This window comes from Leptodactylus fuscus, chromosome 6 (genome assembly GCF_031893055.1).
Source record: "Leptodactylus fuscus isolate aLepFus1 chromosome 6, aLepFus1.hap2, whole genome shotgun sequence".
Lineage (NCBI taxonomy): Eukaryota > Metazoa > Chordata > Amphibia > Anura > Leptodactylidae > Leptodactylus > Leptodactylus fuscus.
In genome coordinates, this window is record NC_134270.1 from 115,579,929 (window position 1) to 115,600,567 (window position 20,639).

Here is a 20,639-nt window from a genome sequence, read left to right on the forward strand (position 1 = left end):
GATGGCCAACACCACCAAAGACTGCAGCGGAGCCGGAGACAGGTATGTAACTTTTTTTTATGTCTGTATCTCCCCTCAGTCTCCAATTATTATACTCTGGGGTCTGAAAATACCCCAGAGTATAATAATTGTTCATGGGTGTTCATTATGGGGCATAATCCCGTGTGCAGGGGCCACAATGGGGTGTAATACTGTGTGCAGGAGCCACTGAGGGACATAATAGAGCGCGCAGGAATGCGGCATGGGGGGGGTCAGTCGGTCAAGGTCTTCGGTGTCGGTCAGGAAGGGGGGGGCCATGTCAAAAGTTCACCACGGGGCCCCACCATTCCTAGTTACGCCACTGGGAATATGCTATCTTCTAAATAGTGGTGCTAGAACACGGTTTTGATTCTCTATCACAGAGAACTTATTTTCATATTTTCTTCCCAGAATTCCTTAGTAAAGCATACATGATCTGCAGGGCTACATACTGCAAGGTGGCATGCAAAGGCAGTCTCCGTAAGGACACACAGTACCCCTTCTGACTCATGTCTATATCACTTCTCACCCAGCCAAACCAGTACCCTGTTTCACATTAGGGCAATAACCCTAAAAAAAGCTGTGGATGAGCATCACCTCCTTTTGGAGGAGATGTTCTGGTGTGGCTTTAATCCCAAACAACTAGAAAACCAATAAGTGACCGTTAAGAAGCTACCTTCCAGAATGTGTACTTGTGTGTCCATCACATGACCATGGGCCACATATCACATGACCATGGACTGATAGAATGAATAAATGACAACAAGAAGAGATCTAGAAAACCATCAGGAATACATAATGTATATTGGAAAACGGTATAATTTGTATAAATTTTCATTCTACAAACAATAACATTTGTCTCTCAATTTTGGTCTGAAACTGGACAACCCCTTTAAGCCACAGCTCTACATTCAGAAACCCCATTATGATTAGACAAAACTTACACATTGTAATGCTGAACACAGTGCTAAATGTAACTTTAATATTCCCGCAAGTTCATTTTAATAAAACATGTTTTATATATTGATTACATACATCTGTAAATATTTATGGCTGCTTATCTCTTTGCCCACATTTCCACTGGTTCCCTGGAGCAAGCGCTCGCTTCATGACTGCTTTGAGACAATTAGAATAAGACGACTGCACTACTGGCTCAGCTCCACCAGAGCAGGAAACGGCTAAAAAGAATGAAATAATCTTGTACTTAACTAAATGTCTCTAAATGCTTTCATTATTATTTAACAAGCTCTTAGACCACAGAAGGATCTCAGCGCACACATGGAAGACCACAATTTCAACACTGTAGATAACTGGCCAAACCTAGTCTGATCATCCAATCTACGTAACTCTTCCGTGTCTAAAAATTGTTTCCTGTGTTTTATTCTATGGATTTTTGCCGGAAACTCCATTGATCAATTGTAAAGTGGCAAAACATGGCAGCAAGTGTTAAATTCAGCTGCAGCCGAAATTAGAGAGGTTTTCCAACAAACAACATGGGGTACCAGTGGTTAGGATCCCAGTGGGCAGACACTTATTCCCTAACCTATATTTAAAGGAGATATATATATATATATATATATATATATATATATATATATATATATATTAATAATTAGAACCAATATATTCCCAATTTTCTTTCAGATTGTAGAGGTTCATGTTAGCCACATGGACCAGATTTACAATAGTCTGGACACCTTTATTGTCTAGTAAAGAGGAGTAGATAAGCTGTGACCTTTACCTGCTGTGATTGGCAATCCTTATGTTATCTATAAAGATGTAGCCAAGCTTACCATGACTTTTAACACATTAAAGGGATTCTACCATTAAACTACCTTTTTTTCTAATGAACACGTCGGAATAGCCTTAAGAAAGGCTATTCGTCTCCTACATTTAGATGTGGTCTCCGCCGCACCGTTCCGTAGAAATACCGGTTTTAACCGGTATGCAAATGAGCTCTCCGCAGCAATGAGGGCGGGCCCCAGCACTGAAACACTGATGAGCGCGTCCCCATTGCTGCCCAGAGCTCTTTTCTGCGCCGCCTCCTTGTTCTGCAGCAACTCTGCCTCTTCTGGCTTCTCTTGTTCTTGTAGTTCTATACAGGAGCATAGAGAGGCCACCCCAGAATGGCCGCCGTCCAGCTCCTGTATTGAACTGCAAGAGCGGCTACTCCAAAATGGCCGCCGTCCAGCTCCTGTATTGAACTGCAAGAGCAGCTACCCCAAAATGGCCGCCGGCCGGCTCCTGTATTGAACTGCAAGAGCGGCCACCCAAAAATGGCCGGCGGCCATTTTTGGGTAGCCGCTCTTGCTGTTCAATACAAGAGCTGGACGGCGGCCATTTTGGGGTGGCCTCTCTATGCTCCTGTATAGAACTACAAGAGCAAGAGAAGCCAGAAGAGGTGGAGTTGCTGCAGAAGAAGGAGGCGGTGCAGGAAAGAGCTCTCGGGCAGCAATGGGGATGCGCTCATTGGCCTTTCAGCACTGGGGCCCGCCCTCATTACTGCGGAGAGCTCATTTGCATACCGGTTAAAAGGAGGAGTTTAAATTGACACCTCCCAGCCATGTGGATGTTCCTACTGTAGTTTCTTCTGACCCCGCTGTGATTAAGGGTGTAACGTATAGCGATGGTGAAGGAAAGAGTCTGTATATACATGTATATGACTGCTTGATGGAAGTAAGCCCGCCATAGCATACACAAGCACACACAATGGATGATCATGGCTGGAAATTCCTTTCCACGACTACAGCAAGGGATGATTTTGGTTTTGTAACCTGTATAATAGTTTTAGAACTAAAACCTCCAAAGAAAAGAACAGTCACATTACATTTTGATGCTTTACATTTGTAAAGAATGGGAGTTATCTGCGTCTATATTGTCATTTCCTCTGAGAAGTGGTATAATAATTGTGAGCCTCGAAATCTCGCCTTTGGTGAAGACATGCGACTCTACAAAATGTGCTCATGTGGGGGAGATGCATGATAACAGTGAATTATATTCCTCTTTACATTGTTACGCAAGAGTTGATCTGGTACAAGTATCATCTGTATGTTTTCTATGTAAACCATACATTGTAGCAGTGACATGATTAATGTCATACCCTATATTAGCCGCTAGCATTAACAGATAATGAAGGATATCATTACTGTAATGTCACACAGGAACACAGATTGCATTGATAAAAGTTTCCAGTACATGGGTATTTCCATTATCTCAGCCAGCAGCGGAGTGCTGTAGGGGTTACGATGTCACAGTGTAGATAAATACGACACGGTTGTACTTAGTAAATGCTTATCCATTTCACCCCTGGCAAATCTTGGTGGCATTAATCAGTGTTATAAGGGTCAGAGGCCCCGAGTCATAAAGATGTTGTATTTGGTGATCTCAGTCCCACCTTACCTGCTCTTACATAGGTCTTTGGGTAAACCTACGCAGGGCTTATCAATAAATAGTGTTTACAATCAGGCACAATACTGGGCTGTGATCCACTCACCTCCACCTCCACACTGGATAATGGGAGATTTCCAGAATGGAAACAGTGTCATCTAAGAGTTCAATATGTGGTTCAGGTACGCGACTGAGGATGATTTTACATTGCATTAAAGTAATCAGGAAGAACACAACATACCACAAATGGATGCCATTATACTGTATATACAGTATAATGGCATCTGATGCCCATAGGTGTCTATGTTACTTGTTACTAGTTAGCAGATGTGTTTGCTACATATGAATGAATACCTTAGCAGACTTTGCTATTCCATACAATAGATAAAAAAATATACCAATGCGATGGAGACCAAAAGGAAGAATTTTTTAAAGTAATAAAGCAGAGATACTGTGCATCTATCATTAAGTATGAACAACCACAGCTGAACACCATAAGATAGCCCATAAACTCAAATTAGGGTCATAAAGTATCACATCTTAGGTATGAGAGCCCAGGCAAAATAATTTGTGAGCTGTGTTAGGGCATCATTCGAGTAAGAGTTTACTGCAGGATGAAAAAATCTGTTTCAGGAATGAGGAACCAGTTTTTGTTGTCGTTTTTTTTTTTTGTTTGTTTGTTTGTTTTAACACAGTGAGGTTTTTGACACTTTTTTTTTACTTAACGGGACTGCAAAATCTACTCCTAAAAAACAAAAAAATGTGGTTATTGCAAATACTGCATAAAATATGTTTTTTTCAAGGTGGAATCCGTGCTGAAGAGATATCACATTGCTACTGACTCCCACTGAAATGAAGGGGAGGAATTTTTTCAAAATTCTCTTTCGAAAAATGAAATATACCTTTAGGCTGGGGCCCCACGTTGCGAACACACAGCGTTTTGGTCATGGTGGAAATGCTGCAGCAAAAAATACTGCACTTTACATTATCTGCAATGTGGATGGGATTCTGGCTATTCCCTTCCACACATTACAGAAAAAAAAAAAAATCTGCAGTTGAAATATTGTGATTTTGCAAATCACAGCATTTCAATTATACCTATTGAAATGCTGGCATTTTCCATATAGGTCTAATAGAGAAAGGAAGTCTTGCTGTAAAAAATGATGTGGGAAAAAATGCAATGTCTGCAGTCTTTTCTACAGTACTTTTTGGCAGCAATTCGCTGCCTGGGGCCTTAGGCTGCTGAGGTCCGGGTGCTTTCCGCACGGTCTCCACACTGAACATGCGGATAGAAAACTAGCTCACGTTATACTTTCCTGTCCGCATGACTCGTGCAAGAGCGTGCGGAAAGAACATAAACCCCATTATAGTCTAAGGGGTCCGTGTGCTTTCACTGCGCACCGCTTGCCAATGCGTTCGGTAGTCCATTCAGGAGGGGGGGGGTCCATGCGGACTCCACCGAACGGATTACCGACATAGATGTGAACAAGGCCTTATCCTCACAGTGCAAAATCCTGGGTTAGTAATATGCAATTAACCCTTACTCCAAGAGGCAATAAGATAAAGTAACCTAAGCCCCTGTACTATAAAGTAGCAACATGCAGAATTAACTTTGGCATAGTTCTAAGGGTGCATGCACACTGAGTAACGCCGGGCGTGTATTACAGCCGTACACGCCGGCATTACGGCAGACTGCCGAACACTTCCCATTCACTTCAATGGTAGCGCTCGTAACAGCGGCGTTTACGAGCGCTCCCATTGAAGTGAATGGGAAGTGTTCGGCAGTCTGCTGTAACGCCGGCGTGTACGGCTCTCATACACGCCCGGCGTTACGTAGTGTGCATGCACCCTAAGATGAATTTAACAGGAGATGTCATGACCTCAGGGAAGATATGGAGGTGGAATACCAGAAGTAAGCACATAAGAATCAAGCTTTAAGTACGTGAAATAAGAATCATTAAGGCCTACAATTAGAGTTCTTGCACTTGAGCAGCTTTATGTTTAATGATATGTTCACATCCATGGACTGAAAGAACCATTTGTTACTTCATATCCGAAAAGCCCCAATGCTGGAAGTAGGTAATGGTTGGAGCCCCAAAGCAGGCAAGGAATTGCTGGATTAAAGTCCCTCAGGGTATGAAACTCATTGCTGGAGTTTCTGATGAGGTGAGAAGAGATCCAGCAAGTCAGCCAACTCTAGCCCAGCAGGACTAGCGGGATCCTAAGCATCTGAACTGGTAATCCAGTTAGAGGAGCATTTCTTATGTAATAATCGTAAATGTGCATAGCCATGGTGGTCTGGGGGTTTCAGGGTCAGGCCAACAACTGTGAAAGGAAAAGAGTCTTGGTCAGTTGGATTTCTGCTCTCTGTAAAGAACTGATTCATCACAGTCTGGCAAATAAGCTGGTGCAAGAAAGAATGTGCCAAAGGACCAAATGTGAAAGGTCAGGGCCCTATGTTGTGATAAAGCAGCGTTTACACATACCTGAAAAGTAGATGGGATTCTGGCTAGCCCCATCCACACATTGCAGAAAAAAAAAATCTGCAGTAGAAATACTGTGATTTTAAAAAGGCAAGCATTTTTGTAAATCTCAGCATGTCAACTATACCTACAAAAACGCTCAGGGGATAATCATACACATTAGGGAGAGTGTGTGCCTACATAAGCAGTACGGAGACTTACAAGTCATTCCTGCTTCACTAGGGATTCTGGGTAAAAAGTATGCAAATCTATTCTCCAGGATGTAATTAGGAGAACAGTGCCTCTGTATGCTGCCCTCTAGGGGCAGCCCCCTTAACATCATGCATATTTTGGAATAGAAATACTAGTTTGGCAATAAACTCCGCATCATGTCATTAGGCTTATTAGTCATGCCTAGAGGGCAGCATACAGAGGCACTGGTCTCCTAATTACATCCTGGAGAATAGATTTGCATATTTTTTACAAAAATGCTGGCATTTTACATACAGGCATATTATTGTGGCCGGGATATCTTCTGATACATGTAGTATCCCTGCCTGATAACCCAGGTACAATAAGAAAATCACAGCTGGGTTCCTGACAAGGCAACCGATCAAGATAAAAGACTGTCACCACTAAGAAAGTTAGAGAAAATCTTTAAAACTCTGCAGAATTTTTAATTACTTATATTTGCAAAAATGTTTAAGTTTTAATTATCTACAAATATAGATATGATTATGTTCATGGGAATACCCCTTTAAGTTTGGAAAGTTTTGGGACTCTGCATTTTCTAGCAGGCTTGATCCTCAGCCTCACAATCTCTCCTCCAAGCCTAGCTCTCCTTTGAGGACATAAACTTGAACGCTCCGCCACTTTGTGCTTCTTCTGGAATCTTCTTATCATGATTTCTTATGGAGTTTTCTCATGCCTTCTGTTGAGATAAGGACCCAAAACACTTGAACAGCAGATGATTTGCTACCATCACTTAAGTACATGTAGACGCATGAGCACTAATAGCGTTCACCCAGACAGGAAGTCAAATGGTTGCTAGGCAACCCGGTATGCCACAGCTTGCAGAATACACCAGGGGAACAGAAAGAAGCCAGATAAACAGAATAGAATTAGTATCCTATGTATACGCTGTTGCTGCAGTGCGGTTGGACTTCGAGTCCATCTGCTTACTTCCAGACTGCTTGTACGTACTGGGTATTCTTGCTGCTGATTTCAACCCTTATGTTCTAACTAATGGAGGTCACTTTTGGTGAATAATTTTAAAAAGTACGTGTATGAGTTATAGGTAGGTGACAGCTGACCAAATACTATTCAATGACAATAGGGACAATTTGGTGGTGTCATTAGTACCATATCCTCCTAAGCCTCCTTGAGAATGGAGTGTCAGTGCACTTGTATGACTGGCGCTCCATTCACTTCTATGGGACTTCAGGCACTGCCAGAGATTAGAGTTCTGGCAGTCCCATAGCAGTAAATGGGGTGCTAATCATGCAAGTGCACTAATGCTCCATTCTAAGGCTAAGGCCCCACAGGCCGGAACCGCCGCGCTAAAGCACTGCGGGAACAACAGCGGCGTTCATTGCGGTTCTTCCCGCAGCGCTTTGAACAAAAAGTTTTCCTCTGCGGATTTTCTGTTACAATTATATCTATGGGAAAGCCACTGGCGTTTCCGTAGATATAATTGACATGCTGCGATTTTCAAAACCGCAACGGTTTTGGAAATTGCAACGTTTCTGTGTTGCGATTTTTTCCGCAAAGTGAGCATGGGATTCTCATGAATCCCATCCACTTTGCAAGTACTATACAACGCCGCGATTTTTCCGCCGTGACCAAATCGCGGACTTTCCGGCCCATGGGGCCCCGGCCTCAAGAGGACTTTCAGTCCACTGTCCTCCTGATCACTTGGGCCCCACTGTGATCAGACACTTCTCCTCTGTCCTGTGTCTGTGTGTCCATAACGGCACAGCTCCTTTAAGTCAGAGAAGCTTTTTATGAAAGGAGAACAATAGCTGAGAAACTCGTCTGCAGCCACCATGTTCGGTGATTACAAGATCCACCAGAGAGTTCCTCCTCCTCCTCCTCCTCCTCTTCCTCTGTGTGTCTTCAGGTTTAATAGACGCAATCTTGTTTCAGTTGAGAGAACAGCCGTTCTAATGTCTCCTACAATAACTTTACATGTATAGAGATTGCAGCAGCAGAACGATCAGTGAAATACTGGAATATTCCTCTTGTTCTAGAGCCTGTGGCGACACGCAATGTTCATATAATAGACAAAGTGCTAAAAACAATTTGTTGCTGAGGAATTTTCAGCAAATATCGTAAAATGATGAAATCTAAAATGTTATCTGGAAAATTGCCGACATTAGGCTAGAAAGGTGCTTTCATGTAGTGATGTGGAAAACTGCTATAGATGTTATCTTCCACAGCATAGAAATAAAGATCCCTCACCTGTCTGCCTGGCATTAGTGTCACATGGGTAATGTGCCATTCTGTGGCACTGTGAGATTGCACGAGGTTATATGCGCACTGCCTTACGCTCTATTGCACATTGTTTACTCATTTTCCTGACTCAGAACTGTCATCAGCACAATGGACAAGCATCGTGAGACACCATTGCAGGCAGTGGACTCTTCAGCACATTGCTTGTCAGTAAGATCATAGTCTAGATTTATTTTCGTGACTGCACGGCTGTTCTTCCACTGTCAACTGCACCAACAATCCAGCTTCCAGGTCTCATCCTACAACATATCCTTTTCATCTGCCCCCGCTTTCTTTTAACACAGCGAGCCTCATGCCACATCCTGCTGCCTTCTCCTGTGAACATCTCTAAATGCATTCCTAAAAGTCCTGCACATTACAAAAGCTCTAATCCACTTGCTTCCCAGTCTAGACTGCTGCCATCTCTTCCAAGACAGCTTCACACTAACCCTCCTGTCTCCGCAGCACTTAATCTATACTGGAGTGGCCAAAATATTCAGTGCAGTCACCGCTCTTATCTGATATTCATGCCCACTGTACAAATCCCTGCACCGACTTCTAGTTATTCAAAAACCAATTCTCAGCTAAATCCCTTAGTCATGCAGCTTACTCTTACATCTTAGTGCTAATTCTTTGCTCTTTGGTTCCTGCACTTAGCTCTTGGCTTTCAATATCTCTTCTTGAGATTGGTTCAGAGGTGAATTTGTATTGCAGGCAGCGAAAGTTTGGATTTGTGTAACCGTCTGATATAATCACATACACAATAGGACAGTTAACTATGTATAGAACAGACACTGTCTGACCCCGTTACTATACGTTGGAATGAATGGCGTACTTATCCTGAAGGGAGAGTAAGAAATGACTATGGTGTTTGTGGAGGGTAAGAAATTGCTATGGGGCCTGTGGTTTGACATGCCTTATGCCTCGTTCACATCTGCGTTGGTATTCCATCCGGGAGAGTCTGCATTGGGAACCTCCGAACGGAATACCGAACGCAACTGGAAGTGGTGTGCAGTGAAAGCACACGGATCCCCATAGACTGTAATAGGGTCTGTGTGCTCACCGCGAGACCTTCGCAGGGATCATGTGGACAGGAAAGTAGTTTGCAATCTACTTTCCTGCCCCCATGATTCATGTAGGCAGCGCGCGGCAAGCACACAGACCCCATTATAGTCTATGGGGTCCATGTGCTTTTACTGCACAGCACTTGTAACTGCGTTTGGTATTCCGTTCAGGGGGGTCCCATGTGGACTCCCCCGGACGGAATACCAACGCAGATGTGAACCAAGTATTATTGTCTTTCAGCTGGACTAGTGGACTCTATAGGCAGAGGTAAGAACATTGTGGTTTCTATGTATTCCCCTGATTGAAATACATGCTGTGTACTCCAACAGGTAACTGTAGGCCATCTTTTTTCCATAACAAGGGTTTAGTGTGAGTGGTCCTACATGGCAATATCTTTCATTTCATATTTAATGTATTTTGACAGATCCCCTTTAAGTGTTTTGCTGCTAATCATACAAAAAATATGTCTAAGCATAGAATAACATAAACCAAATGACTATGACAAATACTCAATTGCTGGGGGCCACACGGTGGCTGAGTGGTTAGCATTGCAGCCTTGCAGCGCTGGAGTCCTGGTGTTCAAATCCCACCAAGGGCAGAAAACCATCTGCAAGGAGTTTGTATGTTCTCCCCGTGTTTGCATGGATTTGCATCCCATATTCCAAAAAAAAAAAAAGACATACTGATAGGGAAAAATGTACATTGTGAGCTCTATGTGGGGCTCACAATCTACATTTAAAAAAAAAAAAAAAAAAAAAAATACTCAATTGCTTATACACATAAGTAAAAGTGTCTATATGACATATTTTATATGGTTTCATATGGCAGCTCAGCTCAAGCGGCAATTTCATGGGAAAATGAATTACTAACGTACTCACCAATAGTAATAGAGAGCTGATTTATTGAGAGCTATATGGACTCTAATACATAAAAGACACAGGGCGGTGTTTGTGATACTTGGCTGCTGAAGCACAAGACATATTCTCCTTTATCCTGTCACAAAAATATTTGCATTGTACATAGTGAGAACATGCATAAACTATATAGAATGCAACATCATGTCACTTTCCATCCTGTGAGAGAGAAGTAGCACCGCTTTTCCATGGCCTATCCCCCTCTTTTTATAATCTTGTTCTTTGGGCTGAGTCATCATTCCGGTAATTGAATTGTTTCTTAATTAATCCTGTCCACTTTGATTACCTGCTACTGAACCTCCGGGTGTCACATACTATCCATCTACAAGTCTAAGGCCAAGGATACACAAAGCTGCCCTGCTGTCTTACGTGGCGCACTTTGCTCTAAAGTACAGTGAAAATATCCATTAACTGGTCAATACTAACATAGATGGAATCTCAACTCACGGTGTATAAATTGCTTTGTGCATTTGTATAGTAAAAACACTGGCCCACAATTACTAATACTGTCTATATACTGTATATAAGGCACAGGAGCACAAGCGCTTAATTCATTACAACCGTACACGCTGGGTTTGGCTCACCTTTCTAGAAGTTGCTCACCTTGGATTTGGCTCATCTTGCTAGAAGTTAGAAACTTTATAATCCAGCTTTTACTTGTCTTACTATAGACTATTTTGAGACATAAAATGTTACATTAGGACTTGACAAAACTAAGCCCCCATCTTCAAGTTATGAAGCAAGGTAGAAACATCTGTTGTTTTCAGATAAAATCAGTAAAAGGGCAAGGCATGAGGACCTTAGTAAAAGTGGGTTACTATGACAATGTACATGAATCTCAAACATCTCCTTGCATACAGCTCTGTAATTTCTTTATTATCACATCATCTTATCATATCATCTTAGCAACGTATTCCCTATCCACTGGATAAAGAATAAGCTGCAGATCGGTGGGGTCCAAGTGTTGGGGCCACAATTATCAGAAGAACAGGGGTGTCTGAACGGAGCGGTGGTCGGGCAGGCACATCCCTGACTGCAAATAAATTGTTGTAAAATTGTACTTATAGATAGAGTCCTGTACTTAATTCTTTATTTTAACTATATCATTCATCTTAAAGGGGTATTCCCAGCTCGCATACTCATCAGTCTTCACTGCTGTAAAATCTTCTTTCTTCCTGGTTTCTTGCATGATTTGGTGGGTGGGGTTTTACATGCAACCTGCCGTTTAGCTCCGCCCCCAGATTCGTGTGTAGCTCCGCCCACCCATATTGGACTATGAAGTACAGGCAGCAGCAACTCCATTCTGTGTTACATACAGAGACTGCCTGTCTCTGCCATAATGAACACAAATGAATTAGCTAGCCTGATAACTGGGAGAACAGATGAAAGCAGCTCCTCTCCCCTATCTGAGAGCAGGAAGCTAGGTCAGGTGGTGTAGACACAGGAATAGCTAGATACACAGGCTTGCTCCTGTGCACTTAGCCCCTCCTCCCTCCCCCCTGAGAGCAGCAGATACATCACTTGACTCATGAGGCTGTGGCCACAAAGAATTGAATAAAGTAAGATAGTGGACAAACAAAGCAGTTTTGCTGAAGCAATGTATTTAGGAAAAGTCTTACATCCACATTAACAAGCAGTATAGATAGGATCCTTGTGATGGGACAACCCCTTTAATGAAATAATGAACATGGGAATATGGACAGCTATAAATTCATGTTGGGGTGTCCATAGACTTTTGATTTCAGATGGCTGTCTTGCGGCTGTCCAGTGTATGGGATCTTTCATGATATTAACATTAATAACTTAATTTCTTGAAAAGGAGGTTAGTTAAGTTGCTTTAATAGGAGAAGCGTAGTGAGTTCGCAGAATTGGAATGATCATTGGCCAAAAGTAGTTGACCATACCATATACTGGTATTTCAGCAAGCAGCAACCTGAAAATATACAGAAAGTCTGCCATTGGCCAGCCACAAAAGACCATTCCTTACTACATGTCAGAAAGCCAGGAATTCATTAGCCAAATCGTTCAACGGATATGTAATGTGTATGGCCAATTTAGTCATAATCTCTGCCCTCTATTTCTTTAGCACTCAGTCCCCCAGTGAAGAGTACTAAAGACTATGTAATATTAATATAATATCTCCAGCAACCAGTTCATGCACCACTATATGCTTGGATTACTATGGCAAATGGGGGATCTCACCTCTCCTACCCTTTAGGCTAAGGGTCAGTGCACACAGATTTTTTTGGTGCTGATTTTGACACTGAATCCGCCTTAAAATCAGCCTCCAAAAAAAGCTTCCTAATAGAACTCTGTGTGCACTGACCCTAAAGTCTCATGTTGCAGAAAAGTTGCTTTTTTTGTTGCAGATTTTGCTGTGGTTGGCGAAGCCAAATCCAGTTGTGGCTATAAAAAGAATAGGAAATATAAAGGAAGCTCTTAGGGTAAGTTCACACGTGGTATTTTTGACCGGAACCTGAGGCAGAGGCCGCCTCAAGTTCTGGTCCAAAATACGGTTAGCTGCGACTGGATGCCGATGCAGTGCTCCGGCATCCAGACGCGCACTCCGCTCCAGATTAGGCCCAAATGAATGGGCCTAGTTGGGAGGGAATGTCTTCAGGCGGATGTCGCGAGGTGAATCCGCCTAAAAGAATGAGCATCTCGCTTCTTTTTTCAGGAGCCGGAACAAATCGGCTCCCAGAAAAAAGAACTGACCGGCTTCCATTGATTTCAATGGTAGCCGTCTTTTTGGTCAGGATTTTGAGACGAATACGGCCTCAAAATCCTGAGCAAAAAACCCCGTGTGAACTTACCCTCATACCTGTAATTGGCTTGAAAAAGAAAACACAGCAAAATTTACAATATAAAAAACCCAGAAGTCTTGTAATGCAAGGGGGCGAGTAATGGCTGCAAATAGCAGAACATTGAGACCTGGTGCTGAAAGTGTCTGGACAGAATTCCCTTTTAAGTAACTAATCATTATTGCATAAAGCATGGAGTAGAGGGATATATTTTCTGAGTGCAGGTTTTTCCCTTGATACTCATACTTGATATCGTATGGAATCTTTTCATTAACTGGCACTTGTCGTCTGCCTCTTGTGTGTCCCACATGGCACACAATAAATGGCAGGTAGGCTATTCACAGAGGTGTATTTCATGTATCTAAAACAGCGCTATAGAGCTGAATAGTGATATACAAGAATTTAGTGTCCCTATTCTGCTTTATTTCATAAGAATCCAAAGATGATGCCCTGAAGGTATTCTCATTGTATAAAACAATAGCACATCACTAGGCACTGCTGCATGGCATTCTTCACAAGAGAAAGCATAGCACCACTTTACATTCTCCATGGTGTCAAGTATGGTAGGAGAGTAAAAACTTGAAAAAAGCAGTCCATTTTGGAATTCTAAGTTTTACAAATGGTCAAAAATTCAGTATTAAATTGATTTTCATTCAATATAAAAAAAGAACATTTCTCCTAAAAATGCCTTTAAAGGCAGGACTCCATGGGATGGAAACACTGTGATTTACCCGGAAATGCCACAGGAAAAATCGCAGCATTTTGCAGTAAGAGCTAAGTGGATGAGATCCTAGCGAATCCCATGCCCACTTTGCACTGAGAACCGCAGTGCAGACACACCGCGATTTTGGAAATCACAGCATGTTAGGACTCATTCACATCTGCGCCCGTACTCCGTTCTGAAGGTTTCTGTTTCCTGCACAAAACAGGAGCAGGAGACGGAAACCTGCCGGCATGTTTCAAGTCCATTCATTTGAATGGGCTTAAAGTCTCCAGCCGTGTGCGCCGGTGAGCGTTTTATGCTTTATGCTAACCGTTTTTTTTAAACTGGACACAGAGTTGGACATGTAGTACTCTGTGTCCGGTTTAAAAAAAAAACGGTTTCGCCGCGGTGCGCATAAAACGCTCACCGGCGCTCACAGCCGGACTTGGCATGAAAGGTTTCTGTCTTCTGCATGCAGAAGACAGAAACCTGAAAACGGAATTCAGGCGCTGGTGTGAACCCAGTGTTAATTATATCTATGGAAACGCTGGCGGTATCCCCATAGGTATAATTGTAACAGAGTCTGCAGAGAAAAACTCTGCAAACTTTCTGTCTACAGTGCTGCAGGAACTGCGATGCATTGCCGCTACAGTTTTTCCCCCAGCGCTTTTTTGCTGTGGGATGTCCCGTGGTACCTTAGCCTCAAAGTAGTTTTCTTATGGTGACCACCCCTGTCTATATGCCACTTGGGACCTCCCTCCATTAGCCACAGAAAGGCTATGGTCCAAAGTAGAGGGCCACAGTAAAAAAGCGCTACAGGGAAAATCAAGGTGGCAACGCATTACGGTTTGTCCCACAGTGTTTTTCACGGAAAGTCTGCAGTTTCTTTTGCAGACTTTCTGCTTCCATTATACCTATAGGGAAACCGCTGGTGTTTCCGTTGGTATAATTGACATGCTATGATTTACAAAACTGCAGAAGCGTGGCTGTTGTGCGTATTTTCTGCAAGGTGTGGATGGGCTTTGCTAGACTGTAGTAATGTAGTAATGCTGCGTTTTTTCTGTAGCGTTTATGGCACGTGGAAAGAAGATGCTGTGTACAAGCAGCACCTGTCCAGGAGGAGCCATCCTCGTATTACAAGGGTAACCATTCATCTGAATGGTCGCCATGTAAAGCTAATCCTGCCTTGAAGTGGTTGCAGCAAGGAAAATGCCTGACTGTGTTATTTTGTCTGTCAAATTGGACAGAATATGTGACAGAGAATTCTTCGACCCAGATATGAACTTCATCTGACATTTCATTGAGGGAACCAAAATGTGGAGAAACCCTCACTAACTTTACTATTTAAGATAAGATAAGATAAGATATTCCTTTAATAGTCCCACAATGGGGAAATTTCAGTGATACAGTTTCATAGATGGTACAGTAGTATATAACAAGAGAGAAACACATACAAGCTCATGGCAGAGAAATCCTAGGAATCAGAGCAACTAAAAAACAACGAAACAAAGACACACTGCAGGATCATTTAGTTTACCCTTCATTGAAAGCAGAGAGAAGACAAGCAATGTGCGGAGAGAGGAAAGTACAGACTATAAATCAGAGCATCTTTATATAGTGGTTGTACATAGTGACAGATATCTCACCAGGCACTAATATATGTGATTTGGGGAGAAGGACAGCATAGATAATGGGGGATGTCATGCCGCGTTCAGACTCTGTAAGGCTTCTGGAGGAGGGTCTCATGTCCATCAGTTTACATTGAGGATTATGCCTGATATTTACCTGCAGCTGGAGAGCTCATTGACTAATGCAAATCACTGAGCGGCTATGATCACATGGAGATACAAAGCTGACAGCCTCAGCTAACCCACCTATTTATATTCAGGCTGCCCGCTTATTAAATGGAGAGACCACAAATTCTCAGTTACTTAGTGGAGAAGGCTGGAACTGCTTCTAAAGCTCTTATAAAACCTTGAGAGTGCTGAATACTATCCCTATATGTATACCTCCCAACTAGTCCGGAGCCTAGTCCAGAAGGTGCTGTCGCGAGGTGGACAGCGCAGCTGATTCAGCTGCAGAATCCGCCTGAAGAAAGGGTAGCTTCTCTCTTTTTTCCGCTAGCAGCAACATGCCGCTAGCAGAAAAAAGAACGCTAGCGGTCTACATAGACCACCATTGTGAGGGGGTGGATTATGATGTGAATTCCCCACTAAAATCCGCCCCCTCTTGCCCCGTGTGAACGGGGCCAATGAGGGACAAAATGTGCATAGCGCGCTGTGTCAAATTTAGCTCTACCCACTTTTATGTTGAGTCCGCCCATACTCATTCATTTTTTCCATGTCCCCCACACAGTATAATCTTCCTACAGTCACCCGTACATTATATGTCCCCTTCTAACTTCCCCACAGTATTAAGTCCCTCTCCTGGTGCCCCAGTTAAACTGGTGGAAATTAGAGGGGACATGAGACTGGAGCAGCTGGAGGGGGACATTAACAGTGGGGGTAGTTGGAGGGGGGCAATAAATTAATGGCAGCTGAAGTGGAACATTAAACTCGGGCAGCTAGAAGCAGACATTAAACCGTAGAGGTAACTGCAGGGTGACATTAAACTGGGGACAACTAGAGGCAGACAGGTCCCCTCCAGGTCCCCTCCAGCTACCTTCATGGTTTAATGCCCCCTCCAGTTGTGCCCAGTTTAATGTCCCCCTGTTTAAGGGACAGGAGTATAAAAGCGGGAAAATCCCACTAAATACGGGGCACTTGGGAGCTATGCTATATGTATTGTACACATATTTTATGTAGCGCATCTGGGTAACTTATAGTAATGTTTTATACAATAATATATAATTAGATAAAGCAAAACTAAGTTATACTGCTATAGCAAAGTACAACGCATTATACTGCATAGGCCTGGTTCACATCTGTGTTCGGTAATCCATTCAGGGAGTACAAATGGGGACCCCCCGCACGGACTACCGAACGCTTTGACAAGTGGTGAGCTTATGAAAGCACACGGACCCCATAGACTATAATGGGGTCCGTGTGTTTTCCGCGCAGTGTCTGCACGAATCATGCGGAGATGAAAGTACTTCATGATCTATTTTCCTGTCCACATGACTTGTGCGTACACTGCGTGGAAAGCACTCGGACCCCATTATAGTCTATGGGGTCCGTGTGCTTTTACTGCTCACCTCTTGTCAATGCGTTCGGTAGTCCGTTCGGAGGGTCCCCATACGAACACCCCCCCCCCCCCCCCCCCGAATGGATAACCAAATGCAGATGTGAACCGGACCTTAGTTATAGTCAGGGTCGTGGACACCATGCAGCAATCGAACCATATGTACTCCCTGTTGACCTGTAACAGCCCAATGGCAGTATGAAATTGTTGCCATTGGTTATTGGATATTAATATCAAATATCAGGCCGTTCGAGGTATTCGATTCCAATCAAATACCACGAAGCAAACGTACTAAAAATTTGTATCCTTTCCTTGTGCTTTTTTTGCACCAATAACTACGCAGGGGAGGTGGGACAGGAACTACGACAACAGAGACATCGAAAAAAAAATCGGAAAAAGTAATTGGCTGGCTAAATCAGGTGACCTCCAATTTATACGAATGGTGGATTTAACATTCGGTTAATTTGAGGCTGTGAACTATGTGACTGTGAGTCAGGGATAGATGTACAGGCAGGGTTAGCTAGGGATTACCTTTATTTAGGGGGGAATGTCACTCACACAGCTCTTTGGGGCTCTATCTGGTCGGGATCCCTGTCAGCTTGCGATATGCGCGAGCTGACTTTTTCCCATAGAAATGCATTGACCAGTGTTGATTGGCCAAATGCCATACAGAGTACAGCATTCGGCCAATCAACACTGGTTCTGCCGGAGCCTCGTCTGTGAGGAGGCGGAGTCTAAGATCGGACCAGAATGGAGACTGCTGTGGACCGATCTTAGACTCCGCCTCCTCCAGCAGAACCAGCGTTGATTGGCCAAATGCTGTACTCTGTATGGCATTCAGCCAATCAACGCTGGTCAATGCATTCCTATGCCGAGAGGTAGCAGTGCTGGCCGTGCGCTCAGCTCAACTACTCTGGAGATGCAGCCAAGCTGAGCACACGGCCAGCGCTGCTACACCAGAGAAGAGTGATAGGCTGTGCTTTCCTCCCACTCAAGTTTCAAGAAGTATATGACATTACGCACTATATGTGAACATAGGAATGGATATATACACGATGCTTATGGTATATGTACGTTTCCGGATTCATTTAGCATTGACATAGCGGCTTCTGCACTCGTAACATTCTATGGTACTTGGTGTAAAACACTCCCTGCTGTCTAGGGTTAAAAGTAATTGCTTAATTTTCACAAACATAAACGGTAAAGCTATTACAGCTAAAATAAAGCAGACAAGACAGAGTGCTGCCGCTTAAATGAAAGAGATGTAGCTATGAAATATTCAGAAATGGAAAACACAGGGAGGCATCGGCTGGGGACTATGTGTGCACCGTCTCCTGCAGCTGCTCTCACATATATTAGAAGACTGGAGCAAACAGCACTAAGAGCACTTTCTGGCTGGATGGGAGGTTGGCATAATAAATTCTATTTAAATCCACACACATATGCATTAGTCTGTATACTTAGTGCAAGCGCCACTTGTCATACAAATTACCGCAAATCATTTTATTTTCATACTCCAATTACTCAATCCGGGCTGCTTAACACTGTAAGCTATTGGGCTGGAGCTTCTTTTTAGGTTCAGACTATTTTCACTCTGTACAGCGTCTGTCTGAGATCTGTCAGAAGGATTTCCCAACAGAAATCTTGGACATATACTGTATGTTTAATGGATGCCACTTTAGTGCCATTCATCACCCAGGTGTATTCATGTTACACGGGATATGTTTTTTACTTGGAATGCTGCTCTCGTAATATAGAAACCCTGGCAAATGCCGCCAAACGGAAGCCAAAAGAAGACTCTAAAAACTAACAGAGTGGTGACATAGGGCAGAAAAGTACTTTAAAGGCTGGTTCACCCAGATGAATTTGGAGTGGAATCCACTTAAAATCAGCTCCAAATTCCAGCCGGAATCTGCCTTCTATTGTTTTTAATGGGAGGCAGTGACGGATACTTCATTTTTTAGCATGCTGAATAAAAAAGTGTCCTGCGTGATCTTTATGCAGATTCATCTGTAGAACCGTCAGTGCAAGACTGATTGGCCCCATTGTGTCTACGACTAATCAGCAAGCGAACCCGCAGCGGGAAGCCTGTCACAGGTCACAGCTGGATATTATACACATGTACTAAGGGAACAAACATATATACAAAATGGGGATCATTCACGTGTTGGCAGCATCTCTCTAGCATGATTAGGACTGGTGCTACAGTACCACATGTGCCACGTGGTGAATTTAACCATTGCTAGGAATTGCTGATTTGTGTGGTGAGCGGCGTATGTGCTGGATGGAATTTGACTACAACTTGCGCTGCAGAATTGTGTTCAGTTAAACTTGTCTCTATGTATAGTAATATATAACAGCCCCCACTTGTAACAGTAACAAGTTATACTCTTTTTTTTTTCTGTCTTCTCCTTTTCTCTCTATACCCTCTCAGCTGACGTATCTCCCGTCTCCATGGGGTGTCTGTCGATTTTCTGACCTGGGCTCAGATTTTTTCCCAGTATACAGTATCTCAGCATGCAGGATTGACTGTGAGACCAGATACATTGTCGAGAACTGCAACTGCAAAATGGTACATATGCCAGGTAAGGAGTCGCACCCATGAATGTTTGTGTTTAGTCGGATACTTTTCTAGGTTCCCTCATAATGAATTCATATTTGTCTTATACGGTCATGAGAAAAACAAAATAGATCTTCTTTGTATTCTATGATTTTACTTATCAGAATATAATAAAATCCATCTAGTCCTTAGAACAGGGGTGGGCAATTAATTTTCCCATGGGGCCGCATAAGAAATTGAAACTATGCTAGAGGGCCGCGTCACGGCAAATTTAGCTCCACCCACTTCTACCTTGACTCCGCCCATTCCCAATCGTCTTTCCATGTGCCCCCACACAGTATAATCCTCCTACAGTCACCCGTACATTATATGTCTCCACATTGTAATGTTCCCTTCCAACTGCCCCACAGTATTAAGTCCCCCTCCTGGTGCCTCAGTATAAACTGGTGGAAACTAGAGGGGACATTAAACAGTGGGGGTAGTTGGAGGAGGGCAATAAATTGACAGCTGGAGCGGGACATGAAACTGGGGGCAACTAGAGGGGGACATTAAAATCGGGAAGCAGACATTAAACCGCAGGGGTAGCTGGAGGGTGACATTAAACTGGGGGCAACTAAAGGCAGACAGGTCCCCCTCCAGCTACCTCCATGGTTTAATGTCCCCCCCCAGTCTAAGTGCCCTCTTCATCAACCCCCAGTTTCATGTCCCCCCCCCTCCATTTCTCTCTCAGTTTCATATCCCCCTTTATTTTCCCCATTTCATGTCCCCCCCCCCCTCCATCTGCCATCTCTGCCCTAGTATAACATTCCCCTTCCATCTCTGCCTCTAGGTTGCTGAGACACACACATACAGATAGATAGACACATATAGACACACACACACATATAGACAGACACATAGACAGACAGACAGACACACATATACACACACACACACACACACATATAGACACACATATAGACACACACACACATATAGACACACACATATAGACACACACACATATAGACACACATATAGACACACACACATATAGACACACATATAGACACACACACA

At 43.3% G+C, this 20,639-nt stretch overlaps 1 protein-coding gene across 2 annotated transcripts in view; it reads left to right on the forward strand.

The window, feature by feature from the left end:
* Nucleotides 1-20,639, forward strand: part of ASIC2 (acid sensing ion channel subunit 2) — a 560,786-nt gene that overhangs the window by 520,512 nt on the left and 19,635 nt on the right. For both annotated transcript variants that reach the window (XM_075277142.1, XM_075277141.1), the window contains exon 4: nt 19,455-19,605. In XM_075277142.1, coding sequence (XP_075133243.1) covers nt 19,455-19,605 — 151 coding nt within the window. The remainder of the gene's footprint in view (nt 1-19,454; nt 19,606-20,639) is intronic.